Here is a 27,022-nt window from a genome sequence, read left to right as displayed (position 1 = left end):
AGCACCTCTGAATTCTTATACATATACAGAGCGGTCTCATACTGAAACTGGTTCACCTGCTTCTATATTGTCTACTTTGACTTGCAAAGCTTTGAGAGGTCTCAGACAGAGATCTTTTCTAGCTAAGTTCTTTCATTCAAGCTTCTGAAGCTGAACTGAAGCTGGCATTTATGTATGCTTGCTACCTGCTGTATCACTGAACTATTGTCCCCTCCCGTATAGGATAGCTAGTGGAAGGTTTAGAGAACAAGAACATATATTTATTCTAAGGCGTTTCATTCTTCAAAGCCCTTTATTGTGCAACCTCCCACATCATACAACCTGAGGCTGACAAGTACTCACTACCAGATACTAGAATGCCTGACCCACTTTCATTGCCACACCTGTTTGCTGAGCCACCTTGTACCCCTTTCCATAAACACATAGACTGAAGATGATGTGGAACTCACACCTGCCGAGAGCATCTTTTCACCTCGAGGTAGATGCACATATCCTACAGTATGATCTCTTATGTGATATGTAAAGCTGATGAAAGAGCAGCTCAGAAAACCAGTAAAACACATGCAAGGAATTTTGTTCAACATGTGAACAAGCTAAAGCTGAAATGACATAGTCATTGTAGTAACCAGTTGTGCAACTGGTGTGTTTATTAAATAAAAACGCATGTGTCTGACTGATATGGAACTTCAGAGGGGCTCTTAAAGGCCAATAATGAGAACTGAACAAAATTTGGAATTAGGTCTGGGGTCTGCCAGTCAGTGCAACATCATACTGCAAAGCCACCTCATACAGTGGTACATCGGGTTAAGTACTTAATTTGTTCCGGAGGTCCGTACTTAACCTGAACCACCACTTTAGCTAATGGAGCCTCCTGCTGCTGCCACGCCGCCGGAGCATGATTTCTGTTCTCATCCTGAAGCAAAGTTCTTAACCTGAAGCACTATTTTTGGGTTAGCGGAGTCTGTAACCTGAAGCATATGTAACCTGAAGCGTATGTAACCCAAGGTACCACTGTATCTCCCTATTTTATTAATTTTTTTAAAAAAATGTACCCCCCAAACCTCAAGCACAATAACCTCAACACTCCCCAAGATTTAGAATTGTACATCACTTTCCACTGAGAAAGTTCCAAGGTGATTTATAATAAAAACTAAGACCTCTTCTGTGGTTTGTCTGTTTTTTAAAGAAACTGAACAACACTGCCAATTTATTTCAAGGTTAGGCAACCAACAAATCAGTTTTGTTTTGTGACGCCTGCAAATATTAGAACTGGCAAGCATACAGTATGTTATTGTTTCTGAACAAGCCCTCAACAAATATTCAAAACAGAGAACAGCTTGCACTGCAACTATTTGAACTGTTCAAGCTTAAATTTCCTCTCCTGACAAGATGTTTCATGATGTCTAAAGTAAAAGAGGAAACCCACATAACAGCAATGAGTGGTATTCAACTAAGTTTCACACAGAGTTAGACCAACTGAAATTAATGAACATTACTAAATTAGGTCCATTAATTTCAACAGGTCTACTCTGAGCAAAACTTGGTTGAATAACACACAATATTTTTACTATTGTGGCATAACCATGGACAGCATATCTATGATATGTATAGGATGCTAAAGTAGTACTGGAAAAAGGACCATTTCCCCAATACCCAACAGATAATAGCAGGACAGGTCAAGAAGTAGAGGTAAGAATAACAAACAATACAGTTTAGGGAAGAGGCTCAGTATATAGCTCGAGACTATGGTTAGTCTCTCCAAACATTAACTATAACCAGACAAGAAGGGTTCAGAGTGTATTTTTGTTTCAGGCACAGGGCTGCTCTCTAGAAAAGGGGAAAAGATCACTCTGAACCAGGTTTCAAGAAGAGGGATTTTTAAAAATTATTTGCAAAAACTGAGCATTTTAAAGGGGGGTGGCAGTATTGCCTCTGCATCATTTGTCAATAAAACAAAGGGGTTGCCTCAGAGCTGTCTATATTATGACTGGAAACTGGGAAGAAGTGTTCTATGCTTTACCTCCTTGCACATTCAAGTAATCAGTAAGAACTGAGTCATGATGAACTCCACACCCCACAAAAAAAACCTGTTCAGCTCCACATAGGGGCTCATTTCATATTTTGAGGATCCTAGTTTTAAGTAAGTGGAAATTCCTTTGGCTATGACAAAGGAAATGAATATACATGAGAAGCAGGGTGGGGTAGGAGGTGGCAAGTGTTGCACACTACATGGTTAATGGCTTACTGTGAACAAGAACTCACTGCATGATCACAGCTGCTTCACTCTTTTCCTTGCACGAACAAGCAGCCATGAAGTTTGGCTTGTTGCTATGCCCAAACCAGGGATTGTGGTTTATTTCACCAGCAAGCCAAATTTTGTTTATGACTTGCTGACTATAGTGGGGAGGACCACACATTCATAATGTGGTCATAGCATCCTGAGACCAGAAAGAAAATAGATATGGGACCATGTGAAGAAAATAATGCCCAAGAAGGTACAGAGTACCTTTCCATCATAACTAACTACATCCACGTCCATTCAAAGAAATAAATGCTTTCAGGTCTCACAGTGCTGGGATTGAACTAATGGCACCTCTTTGTTTAGACACTAAGGTGATGAAATATCTTCCATTATTCCCCTCCAGTTAAAAGATGGGGAATTTGAAGCAAATGAGTATGGTTGCTATGCACTAATGGAAATTGGGTGGTTGGGGGGAATGCAAAGGGATTAATACCCCCCTTATATTAAGGATTGTAGCGTTGTCAGGCTAAAAAAGTAAACTAAAGTATCACTCCCAAACAACATGAAGGGAACAAAGGTAGGAAGCTTGAGGGCACCGTCAAAACACAGATGAGATACCTAAACACGCAGCCGATGAAAACACAGCGCTTGATTATAGGGGAATTAAGACACAGGGAAAGGTAAACAGGAAGCCAGTCCATGAAAAAGGTCACTTTTTAACCCTTCCTGACAGATTTCTGCCCCCGCCTCCCATTTCAACCCATCCCTAATCCCACCTTTGTCGGGATCTGACGCCCGCCATCCCCCCCCCTTTGTCGTCGCTTCCTATGGCTGTGATAATTAGGTCGCAGAAACTTGCAACTGGTCGGGGGAGGCGGATGGACGGGAGGGAGGGAAAAGGTGAGGACGGAGGGGCTGGGAAAAGGCATGGCAGCGCCAGCACGTCGTCGCCCCACACTCGGAAAGGCATAGCTACTTCTGGGGCGGGCGCTAAAGGCTGGAGAGCCACGGGAACGCCTGGGAAGTACGAGGCGTCGCTTTGGGGCAAGGAGACCCTGAGAGAAAGAGAGAGAGGGCTGGATGTTGCTTTTAAATAGATATTTCGGAAAGCGCCAGGCAAGCAACAGGCGAGACGCAACAGGGAAGCGAGGGAGAGAGAGAGACGCACCTTCTCAGCGCACATCCCCCCCCCCGGCCCCCCTCCAACCCGGACATTATTTTCCCGCCTTTCCCCGCCAGAAAACAGTCGCCAGCCTCCGCGAGACCCAGACGCCCAAAGCCACCTACCAGCCTCCCTCTTCTTCTTCTTCTCCTCGCCCAGCTGCGCTTTTTCCCGACCGGCGCGTCGCCTCCGAAGGGAAGGACTCCCGGCTAAGCGACGAGGGGCGGAGGCAAATGGCCGCTGAGTAAGGCCAAGGAGCCGCCTCTTTCCTCCTCCTCCACCTCGCCCTGTGTTTCTTTTTTTCCCTCCCCTCCCTTGCTCGGGCCTCCTCCTCCTCTCCCAGCTCCCGCCACGAGAGAGAGAGCGGAGGGAAAGGCAGCAACAAAACAAACAGGTCAACAGCCACCTCTCGTTTCCAGAAAGCACGAGGCAGCCTGGCTGCATCACACGAACCCGCCCCCCCCCCGGTCACATTTTTAAAAATCCAAATGTATTTGTTTAAGACACTCTGCCGGCTCCGAACAGTTCCCGATATTTTACCCATAAGGAAACAGCGCCTCCCTTGCTTATATTATAATATTCCCAAGTATAGGGCTGCTAAACCCGTGTTCTGTGAACCGCCCTGAGACCTCTGTATATAGGGCGGTATATAAATTCAATCAATCAACTGGGGAGGCGAGTTGAGAAAGTCCGGGGTTAAATATTCCCTTGCAAGACCCGATCGCTGATATATTCTACTTTAAATCAGCAGGAAGAAGCAACACTGTCCGAGTCAGCTCTCGCAGCCAACGATTTATATTAAAATGCTTAGCAGTGCGCCAAGGATAACACGAACAAGTGGGAAGCGCGGCCCAACTCCGTGCATCTCGAATACATCGTGCAAAAAACGCAGGTAAAGACGCAAAGAGTATATTGCACGTATAGAAGGCTGACTTCCCTGGCGGATAATCCGTGACGGTGCACCCTAGTGGTAGATAGGCAGGGCCATCCCTCCTCTTCCCGCCCCTCGTCCAGCAGCCGCTGCGGGTGAAGAACTGGGCGGAGGGGGGATCCCTTTTGCCAGAAGCCTGACCTCATAGCTGGCAGAGGGCTCTTTTCGCTCCTTCCATTTGCTTAAGGCCCGTCCCGTGCCCCCCTTCTCCTCCCTAGGGTCCCTAAATCACTTAGAAGTAGGTTGAGGAAGCAACATTCCCTTAGCCCAGAAGTTCCTTGCCCCAGCATATATGATCAAAAAATATTTACAGCACAATCCTATGCCTATTTAATAATAATAATAATAATAATAATAATAATAATAATAATAATAATAATAATAATTTATTATTTGTACCCCGCCCATCTGGCTGGGTTTCCCCAGCCACTCTGGGCAGCTTCCATAGAAACCAAAAAACACTAAAATATCATACATTAAAAACTTCCCTGAACAGGGCTGCCTTAAGATGTCTTCTGAATGTCAGGTAGTTGTTTATCGTTTTGACATCTGATGGGAGGGTGTTCCACAGGGCGGGCGCCACTACCGAAAAGGCCCTCTGCCTGGTTCCCTGTAGCTTTGCTTCTCGCAATGAGGGAACCGCCAGAAGGCCCTCGGCGCTGGACCTCAGCGTCCGGGCAGAACGATGGGGGTGGAGACGCTCCTTCAGGTATACTGGACCGAGGCCGTTTAGGGCTTTAAAGGTCAACACCAGCACTTTGAATTGTGCTCGGAAACGTACTGGGAGCCAATGTAGGTCTTTCAAGACCGGTGTTATGTGGTCCTGGCGCCACTCCCAGTCACCAGTCTAGCTGCCGCATTCTGGATTAGCTGTAGTTTCCGAGTCACCTTCAAAGGTAGCCCCACGTAGAGCGCATTGCAGTAGTCCAAGCGGGAGATAACTAGAGCATGCACCACTCTGGCGAGACAGTCTGCGGGCAGGTAGGGTCTCAGCCTGTGTACCAGGTGGAGTTGGTAGACAGCTGCCCTGGATACAGAATTGACCTGCGCCTCCATGGACAGCTGTGAGTCCAAAATGACTCCCAGGCTACGCACCTGGTCCTTCAGGGGCACAGTTACCCTATTCAGGACCAGGGAGTCCTCCACACCAGCCCGCCCCCTGTCCCCCAAAAACAGTACTTCTGTCTTGTCAGGATTCAGCTTCAATCCATTAGCCGCCATCCATCCTCCAACCGCCTCCAGGCACTCACACAGGACCTTCACCGCCTTCACTGGTTCTGATTTGAAAGAGAGGTAGAGCTGGGTATCATCTGCATATTGATGGACACCCAGTCCAAACCCCCTGATGATCTCTCCCAGCGGCTTCATATAGATGTTAAAAAGCATGGGGGAGAGGACGGAACCCTGAGGCACCCCACAAGTGAGGGCCCAAGGGTCTGAACACTCATCCCCCACCACCACTTTCTGAACACGGCCCAGGAGGAAGGAGCGAAACCACTGTATAACAGTGCCCCCAGCTCCCAACCCCTCTAGACGGTCCAGAAGGATGTTATGGTCGATTGTATCAAAGGCCGCTGAGAGATCCAGCAGAACTAGGAAACAACTCTCACCTTTGTCCCTAGCTCGCCGGAGATCATCAACCAGTGCGACCAAGGCAGTTTCAGTCCCATGATGAGGCCTGAACCCCGATTGGAAGGGATCCAAATGGTCCGCATCCTCCAGGCGTGCCTGGAGTTGTTCAGCAACCACACGCTCAATCACCTTGCCCAAGAATGGAAGATTTGAGACTGGGCAATAGTTGGCCATACTGGCCGGGTCTAAAGATGTTTTTTTAAGAAGCGGTTTAATGACCGCCTCTTTCAGCGGATCTGGGAATGTTCCCTCACAGAGGGAAGCATTCACCACCCTGCAGAGCCCATCGCCCAGCCCTTCCCAGCTTGCTTTTATTAGCCAGGATGGGCAAGGATCAAGGAGACAAGTGGTTGGTTTCACGCGTCCAAGCAGCCTGTCCACATCCTCGGGGGTAACGGATTGAAATTGATTCCATGCAACTTGACCAGACAGGGCTCTAGCACTCTCCCGCCCCAGCCCTGCTCCCACGGTGGTGTCTAGCTCCTTCCGAATATGAGTGATTTTATCTGCAAAAAACTTTGCAAAATCGTTGCAGGAGATATTGGGGTCTTTACAAGGCCCCGGTGGTACAGGTGGTTCCGTTAAATTGCGGACCACCTGAAAGAGTCTCCTGCTACTATTTTCTGCAGATGCAATAGAGGCGGTGAAGAAAGTCTTCTTCGCCGTCACTATCGCCACTTGGTAGGCTCGACGTTGAGCTCTAACCTGTGTCCGGTCAGATTCGGAGTGAGTTTTCTGCCACCGACGCTCTAGCCGTCTCAGCGATTGTTTCATCGCCCTCAGCTCCGAAGAAAACCACGGGGCTGTCCGGGCTCCATGCAATCGGAGAGGGCGCTTCGGAGCCAGACAGTCAATAGCCCTGGTTAACTCCGCATTCCAGCGGGCCACCAGGGTATCAGCTGAAAGGCCATCAACATGGGATAAAGCATCCCCTACCACTCTCTGGAAACCATTTGGATCCATTAAGTGGCGGGGGCGGACCATCCGAATTGGTCCCACCTCCCTGCAGAGGGGAAGTGTCGCGGAGAAGTCCAGTTGCACCAGGAAGTGATCTGACCATGGAACTTCTTTGGTTTCACTTTTACTTAGTGTCAGATCACCCACGTCACTAGAGGTGAATACCAGGTCTAAGGCATGTCCATGACTATGAGTTGGGCCCAACTTATTCAGGGACAGCCCCATGGAGGCCATGCTTTCCACGAAGTCCCGAGCGGCCCCTTGTAAGGTCGTGTCGGCATGGATGTTAAAATCCCCTAGGACAACCAAGCTAGGTGTCTCCAGGAGAACATCCGCCACGACCTGAAGCAGCTCGGACAGGGAATCCTTGGTGCAGCAGGGAGGTCGGTACACCAAAAGGAATCCTGTACTGCCCCTATTGCCCAACTTCCAGAACATGCACTCAGAAAACTGGGTCTTCCCAGTACTTAGAAGTAAACGTGCGGTTCAAGGGGGCTTACTCTCCCACAGGTAAATGTGCATAGGATTACCACATTCACACCCACTCAGCTATATATGATACCATAAAGACAATGTTAAGGAGCAATGAACCCACATTAAGCAAAATTTATTAGGAGCGCTTCCAAGCGTTCTGTTTTGCTGCTCCGATTCATTTGTATACTGGCAAATTCAGGTTGTCCATGGAGGGTGACTTTGGTGCTATTGTGCAACAAACCCACTTCCACAAAAACCCAGGCTTCTGTGATGAATGACAGGAAAGTGCACAGGACAATTGCTTGACATGGCACTGTATAACAGCCCGGCACCCGATAAAACAGGTGTCTTACAAGCTCCCTGCAAACAAATTAGGATGTTCAACAAACAGGTTGTTTGGAAGCAACCTAGAAAAGTAGGGGCATACTCACTATTTCAGCTGAACCCCCCAGGCTCTCCATCCCTGATCACTCAGAGATTTAGGATTGGCCCACCTCACTTTTTTTAGTGTACATTCATTGGTAAAAGTGGGTTTGCTGCCATGTATGGTGTAGAAGACCCTCACACATGCCACATACATGCAGCAGTTCCATACACCTACTACCTAAATCCAAAGACAATTTTCAGCAAATAGTAATGTTGCTTCTTATGCTAGCAGATACCAGCCAAAAAGGTGTGTTCAGCCTAACATTCCATTAAACCATTTGAAGGTAAGCAAGGCAGCACAGTGTGCCTTATGCTGTAGGGAAAGTCATATGCATGTCAGCATTTCTGGCACTTTCCTTTTTCTCAGTGATACAGAGCCTGAAGTCCAAACTAATCACCTGTGCCCTTTACCTGAGACTTAAAAGGCAGGTATAATTAAATTTCTCTTTTGGGCTGCCCGAGAGGCATCACAAAATCTTTTACAGCTCTTTTACAGACACCTGCCTACCTTGGCTGTGCACCAGCCTTCTTCTGCAGTGTTAGGATTGCAGTGGAAATAAAGAAGTGACATGATAGAGGTTTATAAAATTATGCACGGCATGGAGAAATTGGATAAAGAGAAGTTTTTCTCCTCTCCCTAACACTAGAACTAGTGGACATCTGAATGGAGCTGAATCAGTTGCATAGTTAACGCAAGTTTCTGTGGGCATCTGGCTGGGCATTGTGAGATCAAGGTCAAATCTGCACTAGTTCTACACATTGTAAACACAATGAAAGAATATTTTTAAAGTATTTGATCAACATGTAACTAAGGTGAAAGTGTCAGTCTGAAGACTTGTAGGAAGAAATGAAGGGGGGGGGGAGATAATAAATAATTGAAGAACTGGATGACAAAAGAAAAATACAGGGGTAAAGATAAGGTATTAAAAGGTTGATTATACCAATTTAGCAGAATACCTGGAAGAACTGTTTGAAACAATTTCAGGACTAGATTGCACGGAACCTATTTCTATTGAGAAGGGATACAGAATTAAGATGTGGCAAAATATATATACAGTGGTACCTCAGGTTACATACGCTTCAGGTTACATACGCTTCAGGTTACAGACTCCACTAACCCAGAAATAGTACCTGGGGTTAAGAACTTTGCTTCAGGATGAGAACAGAAATCACACGGCAGTGGTGCAGCGGCAGCAGGAGGCCCCATTAGCTAAAGTGGTGCTTCAGGTTAAGAACAGTTTCAGGTTTAGAACAGACCTCCGGAACAAATTAAGTACTTAACCCGAGGTACCACTGTATATAAACTAGGGTAAGAGATGTGAGATTTTTTCTTGAAATATTAAGATAAAAATAATTGGCAAAATACACATGATTCACCAAGTAAGGCAATGGAGTCTTCCATCCCCTGCTCAAATATTGCCCCAGTTATCCTGAAGAAGCAGAAAGCTGTGATTTGTAGAAGGCAAATGGAACACCAAGGTAGAGAAACTGATTTGTCACATTGTTTGGCCTTGTCTTGCTGATTTTTAATTATAGTAGCCAGTATGCCCTCATCATCACACATGAATAGAAACACGGCATGGGGGGAAGGGAATTTAACCCTGCTGTGGTCATCTGATATTTCTCTGTAGTTAATGCCAGTATAGTATAGTGGTTAGTGTTCGAATTCCCACTCAGCCATGAAGCTCACTGGGTGACCTTGGCCAGTCACTGCCTCTCAGCCTAACCTACCTACCAGAGTTGTCATGGGGATTAAATGAGGGGGAGGGACATACGCCACCTTGAGCTTGGGGATGGAAAATGAATGCAAGCAAGCAAGCAAGCAAACAAACAAACACATTAAGAGTTTCCAAAACAGAATAAACTCATTGTTAACATAGCCTTGGCTTTTCACTATTTTCAACCTAATTCTGTCTTTATCTGTGATATGCCAAACTAGTATTACTATTCCTCATTAGGATAAATGTGCATGATCAAACAGCAAAGTGGACAGCAGTAGCATGTTATACAGGAGACTCTTCTATCACTACTGAGGTGTGTGTGTGTGTGCGTGTGCGCGCACACACACACACACACACACACACATATAACCCAAGGTTAGATCACCTCTAGTATTAACTCTGGTGAGGGCAGCATGTTCACAATGGGATCAACAATGCTTAAGTATCACTGAATTTCCATATACTGTAAGTTTACAACCAAATGAAGCATCAATTCCCTCGCTGTTTGCGTGCAAAAAAAATCTGTCCAAAGACCAAGATCAAAAAACCCATTGATAATTATCAGTACTGCAGCATAACTAGCAACTTTCAGTAATAAAAAAAATCTCCAAACTTTAAATTACTAAAGCACATCTTTATTTTGCAATTAAACAATTAAGATCCACAAGTAAACTATGTTTTTTTCTTCAAGTTTGTACCTAGACAACTATTTGTCAATCAAAATTAAATATATCCACAAAATATGTATAACAGCATATATTTCACATAATGAAGTTGCTCTTAAGACTAAAAACAAGATTTGTTAAATGTTATATTTCTCTTATTTCTGGGGAGCTGCTGGTATAGTATGTAAAACATTAGTGTACTTTATTAATGGCAAGAACTCTCATTTTACCCCAATGCAGGCAAGATACATAAGGCCCTTTTAAAGCATACAGTAGCTGCAGTGATGAATGCTGAATTCTTTTCAATGTCCAGTGTTGACCAAATTCAAGTGCATGTCATTTTCAACGGAGCACATTTCCTGCTGCTTAGCATAGAGGTTCTTAGCTAAATAGTGTTTTTCCCCCTTAAAAATAAAATAAACACATAAATTCAAAAGACAAATCTATATCAGATAAACTTGTGTAGTAAACAGAAGATGCACAATTGTATTAGAGATGACCTACTGAGATGCTCAAAGCCAGCTCACTGGGCAGCGCAACACCCAACTGAATTGGACAATGCAACGTCACCGGGGGGGGGGGGGGGAGAATGCAAATTCATTACCACTAGCAACAAAAATAAATAAATTTGGGCACCCAAAAGGATTGTGGATTATGATCGAGACACAGTATTAGGTTTACATTTACACATATACTATAGCACCTGTGACAGGAAAGGGGGGTGGGGGTGGGGAAACTAGACTTTTTTCTTTTTTTTTTTAGTATTTGCTATGACGACCAGAGCCATATAAATTCATGTTAAATTTGAAGCCCAGCCCCTTCAAATTGCACCGGGAAATTTGTGGACATACTCCTATAGAGGAATACAAAGGAACTTAGTGCCAATTGTTTTAACTGCTCCAACCTTATTATAGCCTTTGTGTATAAGGAATTGCAACTTTTTCCCTTTAAAAACTATTTTTGTGCATTATCTATTCTTTATAATTTACAACTTAAATACCCACCCCCACCCCCGGTTTCCAGAGTTTTATGCAAATATTAGTAATGCTAAGCAGCTATAAATATATAAGCCAGGATTCAGAGAGCTCCCTGGATACACAGAAGTACTTCCAAGTATGCACTGATGTTCCCCCTAACCACAACTCCCTATTCTTCCTCAGAGGTTACTCCCAAAGGTCTTTAAAGTCTGGAAGCAACAAGGATGGAGCCAAAGGCAGCACATGGAAAAACTCTCTGCCCAACCCAGGAGACCCTAGGCACAGTAAACTACTAAATTAAATGAAATCCACCGAGAAAAAACAATCAGAACTTGTAAGCAGCTACATTGTGGGGGTTACTTTTAGTATCATTATTATGATGCTTAAGGTTTTAAAACCTAAACCAGAAATATGTTTATCAACAATTGTACTGCTATAATACCACAAAACAGGATGCTGTACGAGAACTACAGAATGGTACTCAGGCCTTGATATTTAAGGTCCGTATGCTGTGTGGTAGTGTACACAGTGTTTAGCTTACTAGAATGCATTTTAAAACAGATGAAAACATGTCAGAAGCATAGCGCACTGATAAAACAATTCACATGAGGAACAATCCCAATCAACTCTGCACAGGAAAGAATTAAGTATCTCTCTCTCCAACCTGGTAGCAAATTTTATTTTCTCCAAAACTTCTGTCAGTAGTAAAGCATTAGATAAAGTGCTACTATATGAAATTCAAGAAATTTAGGCAAAAAGTAAATATTTTAAAATGTGTTAAATATCAAGTAATTCCACCAAATAATGTCCGTCAAGGTCTCTTCATTTCCATAGTATTAACATTGTTTCCAAAGAGCCATTTCCAAAGTGTTAACATAGTGGTCTTCAAATCTCTCATAGGCCAGAACATTTGGTTTGAGGCAGGGGCGGCTAACCTGTTCCCCTCCGCATGTTGCTGAATTACAACGCTCATCATTTCTGACAGCTGGCCACACTGGCCGAGGCTGTTGGGAGTTAAGAGTCCCAACATCATCTTGGAGGGCAACAGATTAGTCACCTCTGCTTTAAAGGCAATACAAATTCACCACTTGCCCTCCGATGATTGAAAGCAAATACTTTCTAAACTTTCTTTAAAACTCAGATTGCAACTGATGTGAAAGCCTATAGGTTGTTAAAGTTAAGCATTCAAAGTTCCAGATAGGCAAAGACTTTCTCCTAATCTTTTTACTATACCATTCCGAAGACTGAGAAGCAACCATTTTAACTTTGGTTTGTATTTCTTCTAATTTGGCAGCATTGACTAAATCAAAGCGAACATATTGATTTTCCTGTATGTCACTTCCAGTATTGCCATACTTGGCTCAGCAATTTTAACAAATCAATATACTGCTTTGTTATACAATGAACTTGTTGGTTACAATTTAACATCTGTACCCAAAATTCCTTTCCTCCACTGCAAGTGGTAATAGCGCAAACTGAAAGTTAGTGTTGCATAATGATGGAAACAAAGGCTTGTGTTTGTTTCTACATGGCAGCTGGGTATTAAAATTAGGAAGACCATGCATGCACACACATACACACAAGCTACTACAAGAGACCCAAGGGATATCTGCAGGAAATCTAGGACACATAATTTAAGATGATTCCCAGATTGTAAGTTACAAGACTTTTAATTATCAGCTTGCATCCAAAGATATGGGCTTTCCCACCATTCCTCTTCACTAAAGCCTCCAAATTATACTCCTGAGGGTCAAGGGACCTTCTAGCATGGCAAGTGATGTAGGAGGTCTGTAGGAGGAGGAGGGAAATCAGCAGAAATTGTGGTCAAGGGCTTTCCACTTGCACAAGAATGCCTTTGGATCTAAGCCACTGTATTCATATAAGGCATGTTACTTCACTTGGTTGAAGCTCCCCCCCCCCATCAGCTTCTCAGCCCAACAAGGACTGCAGTGAAGAATATTAACTGCTTACAGTTGCACTGCAAAAAGGGAAGGGGACACAATTCATTGAACCCTCTGGTCAACATACAACATCATTTTAACACCCCAAGAGCCTTGCGGATATCATCCAGAGGCTTATTTTAATAACCAGTGCAATGAGCAATTCCCCTGCACATCCCAAGCTGCTTTCTCGGGCTGCTTCTCTCCCCCTCTCTCTGCGCATGAATATTTACAATGCCATGGGTTCAGTCTGTATTTTGTTACGTGTTGGGACATAAAAATAGGAGAGACTGCATAATATGCTGAACTTTCTCTTGCACAGCATATGCTGATCTAAGTGATCTGTGAATCACGGGTAAGTTTAAGGCCAGAAATTTAAAAAGTGCAGGTGGTGCCAGGTGTCTCCACTGCTTTCCAACAGCCAAGTCAAAGACTGAGGAACAGCACCTGCAAGATACAGTATATGGCAAGAACTCCTAAGACTTTCAGGAGCTTGGGTAACCATCCATTGCCAACCACGCACTGCCTATTCTTAGTTACACTCTAGTAATTCTGCCCCCTATCAAGCAGCCCCTTCCCCAAAAAATTATAGAGTTCTGCTCCACCAGATGGAAAAAACTGCTGAGATTCTACAATACAACATTTCCTTCTTCTGGGCCTTCATGCACAGCTGCAACTGAAGCATTTCTGCTGCTTTTCAACCTTCCACAGATGCAACAAACCTAAATCTGCACATCGCTTGTGGCAAGGTGCAAGCCATACTACTTCCATCAAAAACCTCTCCCCAGCTCTCTGCACTTGCATTTTGTGCTTTCTGTGATAGGACAGCATTTCTAAATTGGGAGCTGTGGGATACTGCTACCCTATAAGATATTACTTCTCTAGTATGTTAATAGGCTGGATTACAATGTATTAATATGATAGGCTTTATTACATCAGTGAAGATGTCTTATATTTTAGACTTAATTTGTGGCCTTATGCTGATCTTGGTTTCAAACAATGCATGTTTGGGTATAGGAAAACCACTAAGGGACAACCAGGAATCCTGTTCTTATGTTAACACAGGGACATTACTGCAGCACCGGAAGTGGATGTCTACTCCAATGATTTGGAGGGACTATGCTCTAAGTGGCATGATTAGCTGGCACACTTAAAGTCATGCTGCTCAGAGAATGACTGACACTGAGGGTACTTAATATTTAACTTTCTCCAAGGTATACCTCTACCACCCCAAAAGCCACACACCTAAAAAGGCAAAAAAGCCATTTTAAGAAGTTTCTCAAGAGTCCTAGATTTCTGCATTAGAAACCTTCAAAAGTACTTTAAATAATCATAGTTTTCAGTCCTTAAGATAAAAAACAAAAACACAAAAAACATACATCGGAAACATACATTGGCACTAAACCATTTCCCTATGGCTCTTATTTACAATTAAAACAACCTGAATTAAAACAACAACAACGATAACAACAGGAAGTGTTACATATGATTCTTTTCTCTCCCATCTTTTTTTAGCAAATAGTAAGAAAATAATTATTCATAAAATCCAACATCCATAACACCCATCATTTTATATGTCATTATTCCTGAAACATACATTCATGTTTTGTACAGAATGAAAAAACATACAAAAAATATTTTTTCCCTTTTCTTTTTAGCTTGATACAGATCTTCATAACCCAATGCAAAGCAATGAACAGTATTAACTTTTAGGCCATATAAAAATACTTGTAAAAGGCTATTTATACCACTATGGGAAGATGCATGTTGTGAAGATCCACTTTTATGGCATGATGATGCTTTAATTTGTTATCCTTTCTTTACTATGTGTGCATCTGAGGGAAATTCCTGTGGCTTGTTGATCTGCTGCTTACCCTACCAAACTAATCTCTTTCCATATTTCTTCATTGCCACTAACCAGCAAGCCCTAAATCAGCTTATATCAGGGGAGATGGAGGCCTGAAGGCAGCTAATGTTTCTGCCTATATGTCAGATCAACATCCTAAGTACCAAAAATATATGCCAACAAAACTATACATTGTGGTATAAATGTTTCTCATGGATTCAAATTGCTTTGGCAACCTCACATAAGAAAATCAGCGTATTTAAAATATCAATGATATACAACTCTCTAGTAATTTCCCTTGTATAAGTTTATAAAATGGGCAATGCTGTTTTCATTTATATGTTGGCAACAGTAACATACGTTGGCAATAGTAACACATGTTTCACTAGAATGGATGCAGTAATTTACTTTAATTGTAAATTTACTTTACTTTAATGTGTTACAAATGCTTAAATTAGTCCTGCAAATAATCAACACTATGGCACAGAACAATTTCCAAATTAAAAGCAGGAAAGCCTTCTCTAGGTATTAAACCATTTTTGAAGTAAGCGGTTCAAAACAGAGTATGAATATGCAGTATATAGCATTATTTATATTCCTATTTGCCACCTGACTGGTTGGTAGAACTACTGGAGGCTTTCTATAAAAAGGATTTTACATTGCTTGCACTAACATCTAAGGATGGTTTAGAGTGCAATGCAATATCGTTAGCAGTTACTCACATTGTGCTGGGTAATCTGAAACTGTCTGAAACATAGTTTAAAAATGCATTTCAGCCTTTCATTTTGTGTTGAACAGAAACAAACTATTAAAAGCCACTGGATCCTTCAATTATCAATTGATGTAGAACATTTGAACCCACTATCCCGCTTCAATTTCAAAGCTGTCAAAAGTAGCAGTTTATCAAGCACTCATTCCAATTTGTGAAAGCAGACAAAAGTGTATTCCTACACCCTGGACAAATGCTCAGTTAGAGACTGAGGGGTGTGTGTGTGTGTGTGTGTGTGTGTGTTTGTGTTTTAAGAAGCCCATTACACCTCATCCTACTGAAACTACAGTTTGGGTGAAAGGAATTGACACTAGCATTCATTTCTACACTGACTCAAGAAGTTATATTAAAAGGATAATAATGCAATAATTTCAAAACCAGAAATGGAGACTACTGGATTTGCTTTGAAAATAAATAAACAGGCCAGCAGATGAGGTTTTGTTTTTTTGAAAAAAATAAAGTTTCTCTTTCATTTGGTATCATGATGAAGAGCTGCTACAACTTTGCACCACCAATTTCAGGGCATTGGGTACAAACTTTATACAGCAGATTTGCAGCCCCTTCCAGTACATATAGAGGAGAATAAATGTGTGTGTGTTTGTTTTTTTTTAAAAGAAAAGACAAACCTCATATTGTCATCCATAGTCTGCATATTCTGCTTTTTAAAAAATTCAGTAATTATTCAAACCTCTTTAATACAGGGCAGTGTAGGTTTTCATAAAGAAACAACTGAATCCTAAATGCATATTGTGCAAGAAGCTGTCTCAGATCTTCTTCTTCTTCTTCTTTAATAAAAAGGAGACAAAAACCTTTACATGACCCTAGAATGAGTTCAGATTCTGTATCAATTAAGTGCCTCCAACTGCATACATGCTAATGACCTCAAAAAAAGAGGCACACAAATTAAAAAGCACAAAAGTACACAGAGATCCCAAAGAACATATGGAAAGCATAAATGTTTTGGGAACAAGCTGATGGCATTTTATGCACCTTCCTCCCCTTTTGTCTTGTCATAACACAGTATAGCACAAACATGACTCAAGAAAGCACAAATGTGGACTCAGGAAATGTAACTGGCAAGCAGGTCATGGGGAAAGCTTACCTTGAAGTTTTAAAACAGTTATCAGAACTATCAAAAAGGTATAGCATACTCAATTACAAAGCTTTTTTTTCTCAGTGGAAGGCTAAAAGAAATAAATTCTAAAACTATCTACTGGCTTTACATTTGATGTTGCAAATATTTTACCAGTTGAAAGGAATGTGTCAGATTTCCCACTTCAATTCATAGCAGTAAACAATTATTACTTATTTAATAGGCTGGGGTGCTCTTGCTACCCATAGTAGCATGCGGGTACTTGTAGAAAGAGAAGGAATGGTATTTCTGTGACCCCCTATCGTATTCTAAGTACCATATTCTAAGCACCAAGGGCCATGCTTTAAAGTGTGAACCTGCTAAAGTAAATGTTACAATGATGATACTTCCCCCTTTAGGGCCAATACAAGTGCCTTGTCATTAAAGACATACACTGTAAGTCTCAAGGCACTTAAGGGGTTAAGACAAAACACATGCATTCATTCCCATTAGGTAATGTCGTCAGATGTTACAAAACACACCAATGTTGTGACATGCTGAGAAACAGAGCTACCAGGTCAAAAATAAATGCCCCTCCTATCCCACCCTAAATAAGATGCTGGTTAAACGGGCCTTTATGCAGCTACTGCCGAGTTAGACGAAAATGTAGCTTTCCACTATTAATCAGGTTAGATCCTTAAAACGACATTGGGCAAAATGTGCTGCTTCAGTAGGCAGTGTCTAGTAGTAGTAATATTGCTAATGTTTCACCAAAATAAAAAACAAAACAAAACAGCAAGGATCTTAACACAGCAAAATTTAGCATTGGAAGAAATGGCTTTGTGTGTATTGTTGTTGCTTTAAAAAGACATAGGTGTCAACCAAAGAGTGAAAAGTGTTCCAAGCCTTTTTTTTTGTAGCAGTTCAAACAAAAAGGGACTGTATGGCACTACAATGATGTCTGGAAAGTCATGGAGTTCCTTAAGTCTGGTTTGTTCGAAGCAAAGCATGAAGAAAGAGTCTTCCAACACAGAAAAATCATAGTGTTTTAGAGACCAATTTTCAGTTTCAACATAAAGTGCAATAGTGCTGAAGTTTTTTCCATGTCCTTTTCATTTCTTCATTGTTTTCAGACACCATTTCTTGCAAGTAATGTTATGGCACACCAGTGTCTTGTATGGATTCTTCTGAAAGGTATCTTTTGTTTTCTATTAATGCAGCGAAGTCGTTAAAGGTCTAACAAGTTCTTCTTCATACACTTTCAAAATAGCCTCACAAACGAATCTGTATTGACTCTAGAAAGAACAGTGCAATAATTTATAAGTCACAGAAAAACAAGCTGGAGAAACTAACAATGAACTATCAGGATAAACTTAAAAGACTTTTGTGCTGAAAATACTACAGGATGGATCCAGTGACCAGCATGCTGCAGGAGAGGCTTCAGGGGGTAGGATGGGGGGGGGAATTAGCTTTCCTCTGTGCTTTTCTCCGACTCCAATCCTATGGGACAACTGATGGTAAGGCATCCATCAGCAAACAATTGTTAAAAATCTCCCTTATTCTCCTCTCACCCCTCCTAAATCTGCTCTGGAAAACCTTAGGGGGGCTGAGGGGATTCATTAAAAACTGCTTCCCTCTCCATTTTGCTGATGGAAGTCTTCAGTACTTGAGTGACACTGTTTGATACAACAGTTTAAAAGTTTTCATATACAAATATATAAACTTGCATTTCAAGGGCTGCAAATTAAAAAGAAAAAACAAAGAATGAATGTGAAATTTATATTTAAGTAGCAGCCTTGAGATTTTATCCCACTTTAAATATTGTTCAAGTTGCTCACTCTGATCATTAGAATAAATACGAATTCTAGGTTCTATAACATCCTATAATCTATAATATCCATAGGCTACTTTTTCAGATTTTTATTAGCATATAATCAGTCTTTAGTGCATCTAGAGAAACAAAGGTCTAAAAAGAAATTTGTGTTTGCACAAGACAATAGCTACGTAATTTCTAATATATAGGGTGAATCTAAATTCACATTTAAAACATGAAACCTAGGACAATGCCACCTTGTGGATAACATGTGGAAGTATGAACATTTACGGGGGAGGGGGGGACGGAAAGATTCAGATATCAGTTTTAGGATGGCGATAACAAAACACTAAATCACTTTTCCTATGTGTGTTTTAATTTCCTTCTTGAACTTAAAAGCAAACCTTCACTTCATTTCAGGATCTCTAAATAAACTCGCGTATGGTTAACTGCTTGTTCTGCATCAAATATGTGCACCTTGATCCAGAAAAAGATATATGTAAGCAGAAACATTCTTGCAAGTACATTTTTCCTACTCCATGCATGGAAGTGTGCTATTAAAAGGGGAGGAAACATCTGGAGTCCACAGATGGTGTTCCTGTACTGTGTGCACATAAGATGAATAGCATCAGCTCTGACCTTGCTAATCATTTCCTTTGTTGTTTGATAGAGGGAGGGGAAAGCAGGTGTTGGACACCAGACACAACGGCTGGGGTCAGGCTAGCATAAGCCAATACAAGTGAATGTTTTAGCTCCACGCATAGGCCCTTTGCTCCTCTTATAACGCAAATGAATGAGCAATCAACAAAGTCTTACATTAACTATAGTTTCTCATTTTGGACAAAATGAAAAAAAAAACCTATGGTTTATAGGCTTCAGAAAATGCCAGGATATTAGGCCAACTTCAGACTATGGCTTTAACCATGGCTTCCCAGCCTGCACGACATTAGAAACTATAATTAATGGAAGAGTTCCTGGTTTGTTTGCTCCCTCATGCAAGGGGACTATATGCATGGCTAAAAGTTTTGTATCTTTTTCTCTCATAACTGTCTACCACTACCAGCAACAAACATCTGTTTGGCAAAGCAGATGCTGCAAGTTACATACAAATCAATACTTAAATTTTAAATTGGTTCTTTCTTTAAAATTCAGTTAAGTGTCACCTATTTAAAAGTCATTGTTGGGCATCTGTGATACTGGAAGCAGTTTGTTCTAATGTATCAATAACTTACAGGAGTTTGGATCATCATGGCCCTTTGATCTCTCATAGTTCTCACAATATCCAAGGGAAAAACAGGCTGATTGCACTCAATGAGACACATAGCTGTTTCCATAGTGATAAGAACTCCTGTTCGTCCAATCCCGGCACTGTAAAATAAAAAGGACTACTTCTTATCACATTTAATATTTTAAAGCACTTAGGAGATATATATAATTAAGTGGCCTAAGTCAAACTTTTCTGAGTTAGCTGACAATATACAGAAGCAGCATTTTCCACTGAACGAACACATTTTTTCCATAACAAAGATAGTAGATTTAATGAGAAATAATATATATGTACTTATAACTGTCGTTCTTTGGGAAGCAGACACATCACACAAATAGGCAAACAGCTAGGTTTGAACTTGTTAGGAAACCCTTCAAAGGCAGTGCTTTAGAGTGAAGGTATGCTAACTTCAGACTTATGTAGTTTATTTGGGTGTTATGCTTACTAGAACCCATGTGATCCATCAACATGTTTAGAATGTACAGAGTAACAGTATATATTCAAGATCTCTTAATATTCAAGGAATAGCCAGGAGCTGCTCTTTCTGGCTCCATTCAACAAGGTCTTCCTGAGCTCTGGCGCACTCCTGCATCCATAATTATCCTTTGGTGCTTAGTTTGCCTCTTAGAATTCTATGTAACTTTTTTCTTTTGTGGTAGCAAACACTGAAGACTGGATAAAGAGAAAAATAGGGCATAATTCCCAGGATTATCAGCCCAGATACAGTCAAACCTTGATTGCTGAATGTAATCCGTTCTGGAAGACTGTTCGACTTCCAAAATGTTCGACAACCGAGGCGCGACTTCCGTTTGGTTGCAAGAGCTTCTTGCACTCAAGCAGAAGCCACACCGGACGTTTGGCTTCTGAAAATCATTTGAAAACCGTAGCATTTACTTCCTTCTGGGTTTTTGGCGTTCGGGAGCCGAAACGTATGATAACAGAGGTGTTCAGGAACAGTGGTTTGACTGTACCCATTTCCACTCCAGAGCTCAGCAAGTGAATAGATCTTTTGGAAGACTAGATGGAATTCAGCATTGCACTGGAATGAATGTTCTGTCTGTGCAGTCATTCAGCTTCCCCCTTGTGTGTGCTGTTCTGGGAGTTCACTGAATAACCCTAGAGCCAATTTCAGGGGGCACGGGGGCGGGGAGCCCCATTGCATTCCGCTGATCGCTCATTAGGTAGACCCCACCCATGATGTTTTATGTGCCAGGTCTCAACTAGATGGCAGTCAGTTATTACTGATTTATCAACAATAATCAAAGCCAATCCACATACACACAGGAAGGGGAGAAAAGGAATATGGACCAGACAATGTGGCATTGATACATTTCAATAAATGTCATTTTTGTAATGAGGCATGACTGATATTGATTTTGACCTCAGACCTTGTGATGACGCCGAAATCCAAAGCTGAATATGAAAACAGTTAGAACTTCAAACAAGAATTAAAGAATTCTAGTCTGGTATCTATGCTTTTGACCTACAGTGTAATGGGAGAACCCACTTATACAGTCTCCAGCAGCTGATGTTTAGTTAATGAAGCTCCTGAAACTGAGCCCTAGCCTATTTACCTGTTCTGAGTGAAAACCACTTGTAGGTGACCAGAAACAGCTTAGAAGCACAGCAGCAGCATGGGACAGAACTGCTGTAGCTGCTGTACAAATAAAAAAGCTACAGAAAGCTACAGAACCTGAAGAACTGGCTATTAGTCCAGAAGGAAGAATAAAGAAGCCATGCATGCCGCTGGCAACATGTATTAAACGATACAATGCACAATTACCAGTACGATGTACATTACTAGTAAAGTACCCCTTTTTAAGACAGTTCAGCCATTTCTATTTTAGCCTCATAGTTTACATGGTTAATACAGCTTCCTAAATTAGTTTCGTATCCAGTTCTGGCACATAAAGACATCATAGCTTTATGAAGCATGAAAACATGTTTCCAGACAATTAGGTAAAGCTATTCTCATTCAAAACCAGAAGGTCAAAAGAACACAGTAAGTAACTGTTTCTGTTAATTTAACAGAAACAAGAATTCAGCTCTATATTTGAAAATGAAGGTAGCTACAAAATGAAATAAGGTTTTTGGTTGAAATCTTGAGAGGGGAAACGCAGTGAGTTTTCCCTACAAGTTAAATACCTGCAGTGAACAACAACTGGCTCTTCTCTGCCAGCTCTTTTTTTCCTGATGAGACACACAAAATCCAGGAAGTCACTGGAATCATCAGGAACCCCATGATCAGGCCATGCTATGTACTGGATTTGAGTAAGCTGACGGTCCTCATTATTCTAGCAAAACAAAATTTGTTCAAATGCAGTAGATCATTTCAGTGTTTTCCTATAACAAGTTTAATTGTCAAAGTCAACCTATCTCGGTTTAAAATTTCTACTTTCACGTGTCACAAAATAAATATCTAGATGCTTCATGCCATTTAAATGAAGTGCAAGATCATTAAAAAGTGTCCTGTGGATTTTCGAAAATAGACCCCATGGGCCATATGCTGTGCTGATTTGAGGTTAAAGGTAAGATAATCCTTAAAACAGGTATGGGGGAACCTGTGGTCCTTCAGATGTGGGCAGACAATTCCCATAATCTTGGACTGTTATTGATCATGGCTGGGACTGAGAAGTGGATTCCAACAGCACCTGGGCGATCACAAGTCCCCCACACCCTTTTAAAGATACAAAACAGGTAAATTTACATATTTTATTGAGCCACTTTATGTAGACGTAAGTGCATACAAGATTTTGTGTTTCACATGCATCAGGCAGAAGTCTGTTTCTCCTGAGGAAAAGCACTAGTCTACCATTTCACCTAATTTCTGCCTTGTATCTTTATTTCCATAGGGGTAGCCATATTAAGTCTGCTGCAGGAAAAACAACAGAGAGTCTCTTACAGCACCTTTAAAGTCTTAAATTTATTACGGCATAAGTTTTCATGGACTAGAGTCCACTTCAATTGATGTGTGAAGTGTTTTCCTGAGCTGCTAGTGTATAACTGGTCACAAGCTAATGGTATAATAAATTTGTTAGTCTTTGAAATGCCACAAAAATATGTTGCTGTATTCGACACAAATAAGTATGCGGAGAATCAACAGATCCACAAGACAGCTGTGCTAGCTCCATGAGCAACATCAAAATTGGAATAAAACTTACATTTTTCTTATGTTACAGTTCACAGTGATAAATGTTTAAGCCAGCAGTAGCAAACATGTGCTATTGGACTTGGACTCCCATCCACCCCAGCCAGCATTTCCGTTTTTTTATGACAGCCTTGCAAATCATAAAAAGAGCATCAATTTCATTATCTTAAACAAAATGTATTTATGATAGCTAATTAGCATACAGTCTCATGGATTTCTGCCCACCCCCAAGCTTAATACGTTGGATCAAATGGAATGTAACAAAAGTTTGACCCGGCAACAAAAGGTAACAAGGAATAGTGACACAGTGGGCCATTTCTCTAGGGAGTCTAAAAAGAACAATCAAAAGATTAATGTTGCCGTGAACTTTTTGCAGTGAGATGGTTTTAGTTTTAAAGGGCTTCACAAAATTACATAAATAGCCAGCGAATGGTCTCTCTCACCTCCAGATGAGACATTGTCATCTCTCTGAAGACATAGGCAGGATTTCCTTCTTCTGAATGACAAGTGATCTGAAAATTCCCATACAAGGAGCTTCCGGTGGGCTCTGGCCAGTACTGATGGCATTTCACCTGTCAACAGGTTTTTGTTTAAAAAATAAAAGTTTCTGCTTAGATTCCAAAAGTTGCATTTGGATCAATTTTAGCTACTTCTCATTGTTATCTGAAACATGCAATAAGATGATTTCTTGTACACTGTTTTAAGGAAATAATAAAAGCCCTTAAAAAAAGTCAAAGAAAGATTTTAGCTAGGATACTTCCTTTGTTTCTATTCATATTTAAACCCATGGAAATAGATACTCCATGATTACTATAAAAAGTAGAACCACATAACTTAGCCTGAGAAGACTCTGTTTTTTATTTCATAACATTTGTTTATTTTAGTACTTTGCAATGCAGTATGCAAATGCAAGAAATAAAATATATTTAAATTTATTCCCACCCCCCCAAAAAAAATCTTATCTAAACTAGAACTGCTAAAGTAGACTCCCTAACAACACAAGAACAAACAGGGACTCTCTCAGCACATACAACTTTTCTCTTTCCAGTTCACTAGGCTGTTCCTAGTACAGGTTAGTCTATGAATAGCGTTATCCTTTGAAACTGATTTGACAATCCTCTTGAATAATATTTAGTTCACATATTGGTTTAGGAAGTGTGAGTTAGATTGGTTAAAACATGGGCCACATTAATGTCTTCCTGATGCATTGCATTGGAATTACAAGCTTTAAGAGTTAAAATTACAGACTGACTTACTCTTCCCCGTTCCACTTGAGTAGTTAGCATTACAACCATAGATGAGCCTTGTTCCCAAATCATCTGCCAAAAATCAGGGCAAGTGTTTGGTAAAGGACCTTGGCAAGCAATGTATTTATTTATTATACTGGAAGAAGGGATTTCCATCTAAAAATAAAATTGCAGAATGTGTTTAGTAACTTCACAACTTTGTGTACTCTTGCCTAAATCATATGTAATCTTCAGCAGGTGCCTTCTATTTTAATCTTTAAATGCTTGTTGAAAGCTTTTCTATGCCACAAGACTTACGATGACGATTAAGGAAACCTATTCTATAAATAGTCAACTGATGATCTGTGAATTTATTTATTTTTTATGTGGTTTGCATTGTATAGATACAATCAATATAAACAGCTTTAAAGTGCTTTATGAAATTGCAGCATATAAGAGTATTTAGAAATAAACAGAAAGCTAGAAATTTGTTTTACTGCATAATTAACAGTCAACTGCTACTCTAAAACAGCTTGATCAAACATCAAGATATTCTCCTCTTTAACCACTATTTTAATTGGAAGTTCATTCAATGACTTTTTAACACCTGGGGAAGCAATACCCAGAAAAATTATTAACTTTTCTGTTTCCAACAGACATGAGGAACTACATGAGCAGGATTCCCTCCATCTATGTTACAACTGCATTAACCAACTACAATATATCTAAGCAATATCAAATGAAATTTTAAAATAAATCTTTGTGCATCTTTAAAATCCAAAGGGCTAATTGTTTCACTGCTGAATCCAAACATGGAATTAACATGAAGAGAAATGGTAATCTCCAACTCACATTTATATAATTTGCATTGATGTAATCATCATTACTCTTTAAAATAACCCGTGTAGCATCATCTGAGGAAAAAACAAAACAAACACTTATGTAAAATTCTCCAAATGGTAACCAATGAAATGCATGAACTGATATCCATGTAAGCACTTACAAGGCGAAATGTCTCTGTATCTATTTTTGGAAATGTTTTGAGGTAATTTGGCACAAGACATTGTCATCCCAGGCTTCTTCCTGTAAAGTTGCTGAACAGAAACAAAGATGGCAGGTTGTAACAAGCAGAATCTGAGTAATCATGAGACATGGTACAGAAACAAAACAAAACAAAACACATTTATCACCAACATATTGTTCCCAGCTTGGAAAAGAGAAGCATCACATGCATTTTACACTTTTGCAGTTTTTTTCAGTAAGCTAACTTTACCCCTAAAATGTGCATCAAATAACATGTCTGAAGACTGGCATGTATAGCAACTGCATAATCCTTGCTTTAAGGGAAAAAGCCACGAGCAAAAGGCAATGTGGAATCACCTACCTGAAATGACAAGATATATATAGACCTGGTTCACATGGCACAGTAGGCCAAACTGTATGAATGGGAGAGGAGTTTGCAGCCACTCTACAGTCCTTTTTACTGCCACACCAATGTTTGGCTTGCTGTGTCTTTCAAATGAAAGGTTATGGTTACTCTATCTCTGCACCAGCTACAAGCTGCCGTTCTTGGTTTATATAGTTAACGATCCTGATGCCTAGATTCAGTGGTGTGCTGGATGAAGGACAATAAACTCACTCAATCCTGGCAAAACAGAGGCACTGTGGTTGGGAAGTTCCAAAGTCAGGATAATTTGTCAACTGGACGGGGACATGCTCTCCTAAAGCTTCACAGACTGAGGCTGCTCGTGGACACACCTCCTTTGCTAGAGTGACCTCGCTAGCTAGGAGTTCCTTTTACCAGTTTGGACTGGTAAAAGAGCTATGGCAGTTTCTGGACTGGGATAGGCTGACCATTGTCATCCATGTGCTGGTAACCTCCGCACTGAAGTACTGCAATCTGCTCTATGTGACCTATGATCGGGAAGCTACTGTTAATGTAAAATGTAGCGGCTTGACTGCTCACTGGGGTGTAATACTGCCATCCTTTATGCCATTCCTGAAAGAATTGCACTGGCTGCCGGTTAGCTAGTAAAGGTAAAGGTACCTCTGACCATTAGGTCCAGTTGTGGACGACTCTGGGGTTGCGCGCTCATCTTGCTCTATAGGCTGAGGGAGCCGGCGTTTGAACGCAGACAGCTTCCGGGTCATGTGACCAGCATGACTAAGCCGCTTCTGGCGAACCAGAGCAGCGCATGGAAATGCTGTTTACCTTCCCACTGGAGCAGTACCTATTTATCTACTTGCACTTTGACATGTTTTCAAACCGATAGGTGGGCAGGAGCTGGGACCGAACAATGGGAGCTCACCCCGTTGTGGGGATTCGAACCGCCAACCTTTTGATCGGCAAGCCCTAGGCTCTGTGGTTTAGACCACAGCACCACCAGCATCCCTGCCGGTTAGCTACTGGTGTGCAAAGGGGCCAGGCTACTGAAAATACCACCTGCTCCCCTACATACCCAGTCACTGTGTTCTGCAAGAGACAGCATCCTGCATCCTATCAGGGGGTCCATTCTGCACAGTATTGAAATTGGACCTTTAGTGAGGCAGCACCTACCTTTTGGAACTCATTCTCATTGTGTATCACACAGATGGATAGCTCAGTTGGTTAGAGCATGGTGCTAATAACGCCAAGGTTGCAAGTTCAATCCCTGTATCAGACAGCTGCATATTCCTGCATTGCAGGGGGTTGGACTAGATGATCCTCGGGGTCCCTTCCAACTCTACAACTCTCTGATTTTATGATTCTATGCC

At 41.3% G+C, this 27,022-nt stretch overlaps 2 protein-coding genes across 8 annotated transcripts in view; both read right to left on the bottom strand.

Annotated features, from left to right (window-relative positions):
• EPB41L5 (erythrocyte membrane protein band 4.1 like 5) overlaps positions 1 to 3,692 on the bottom strand; it is an 83,465-nt gene extending 79,773 nt beyond the window's left edge. For all 5 annotated transcript variants that reach the window (XR_013394331.1, XM_028742844.2, XM_028742846.2 and 2 more), the window contains exon 1: positions 3,530 to 3,692. The gene's annotated coding sequence lies outside the window, so the exon portion shown is untranslated. The remainder of the gene's footprint in view (positions 1 to 3,529) is intronic.
• A 6,466-nt stretch (positions 3,693 to 10,158) lies between these two features.
• PTPN4 (protein tyrosine phosphatase non-receptor type 4) overlaps positions 10,159 to 27,022 on the bottom strand; it is an 86,861-nt gene continuing 69,997 nt past the window's right edge. For all 3 annotated transcript variants that reach the window (XM_077934635.1, XM_077934638.1, XM_077934636.1), the window contains 7 exons: positions 25,272 to 25,362; positions 25,121 to 25,182; positions 24,299 to 24,445; positions 23,486 to 23,614; positions 22,040 to 22,188; positions 19,860 to 19,995; positions 10,159 to 18,109 (listed from right to left, as the gene is read on the bottom strand). In XM_077934635.1, coding sequence (XP_077790761.1) covers positions 18,026 to 18,109; positions 19,860 to 19,995; positions 22,040 to 22,188; positions 23,486 to 23,614; positions 24,299 to 24,445; positions 25,121 to 25,182; positions 25,272 to 25,362 — 798 coding nt within the window. In that variant the 3' untranslated portion in view covers positions 10,159 to 18,025. The remainder of the gene's footprint in view (positions 18,110 to 19,859; positions 19,996 to 22,039; positions 22,189 to 23,485; positions 23,615 to 24,298; positions 24,446 to 25,120; positions 25,183 to 25,271; positions 25,363 to 27,022) is intronic.

This window comes from Podarcis muralis, chromosome 1 (genome assembly GCF_964188315.1).
Source record: "Podarcis muralis chromosome 1, rPodMur119.hap1.1, whole genome shotgun sequence".
Classification (NCBI taxonomy): domain Eukaryota; kingdom Metazoa; phylum Chordata; class Lepidosauria; order Squamata; family Lacertidae; genus Podarcis; species Podarcis muralis.
The sequence above is the reverse complement of the archived record's forward strand: the minus strand, read 5'-3'. Positions and strand labels throughout refer to the sequence as shown.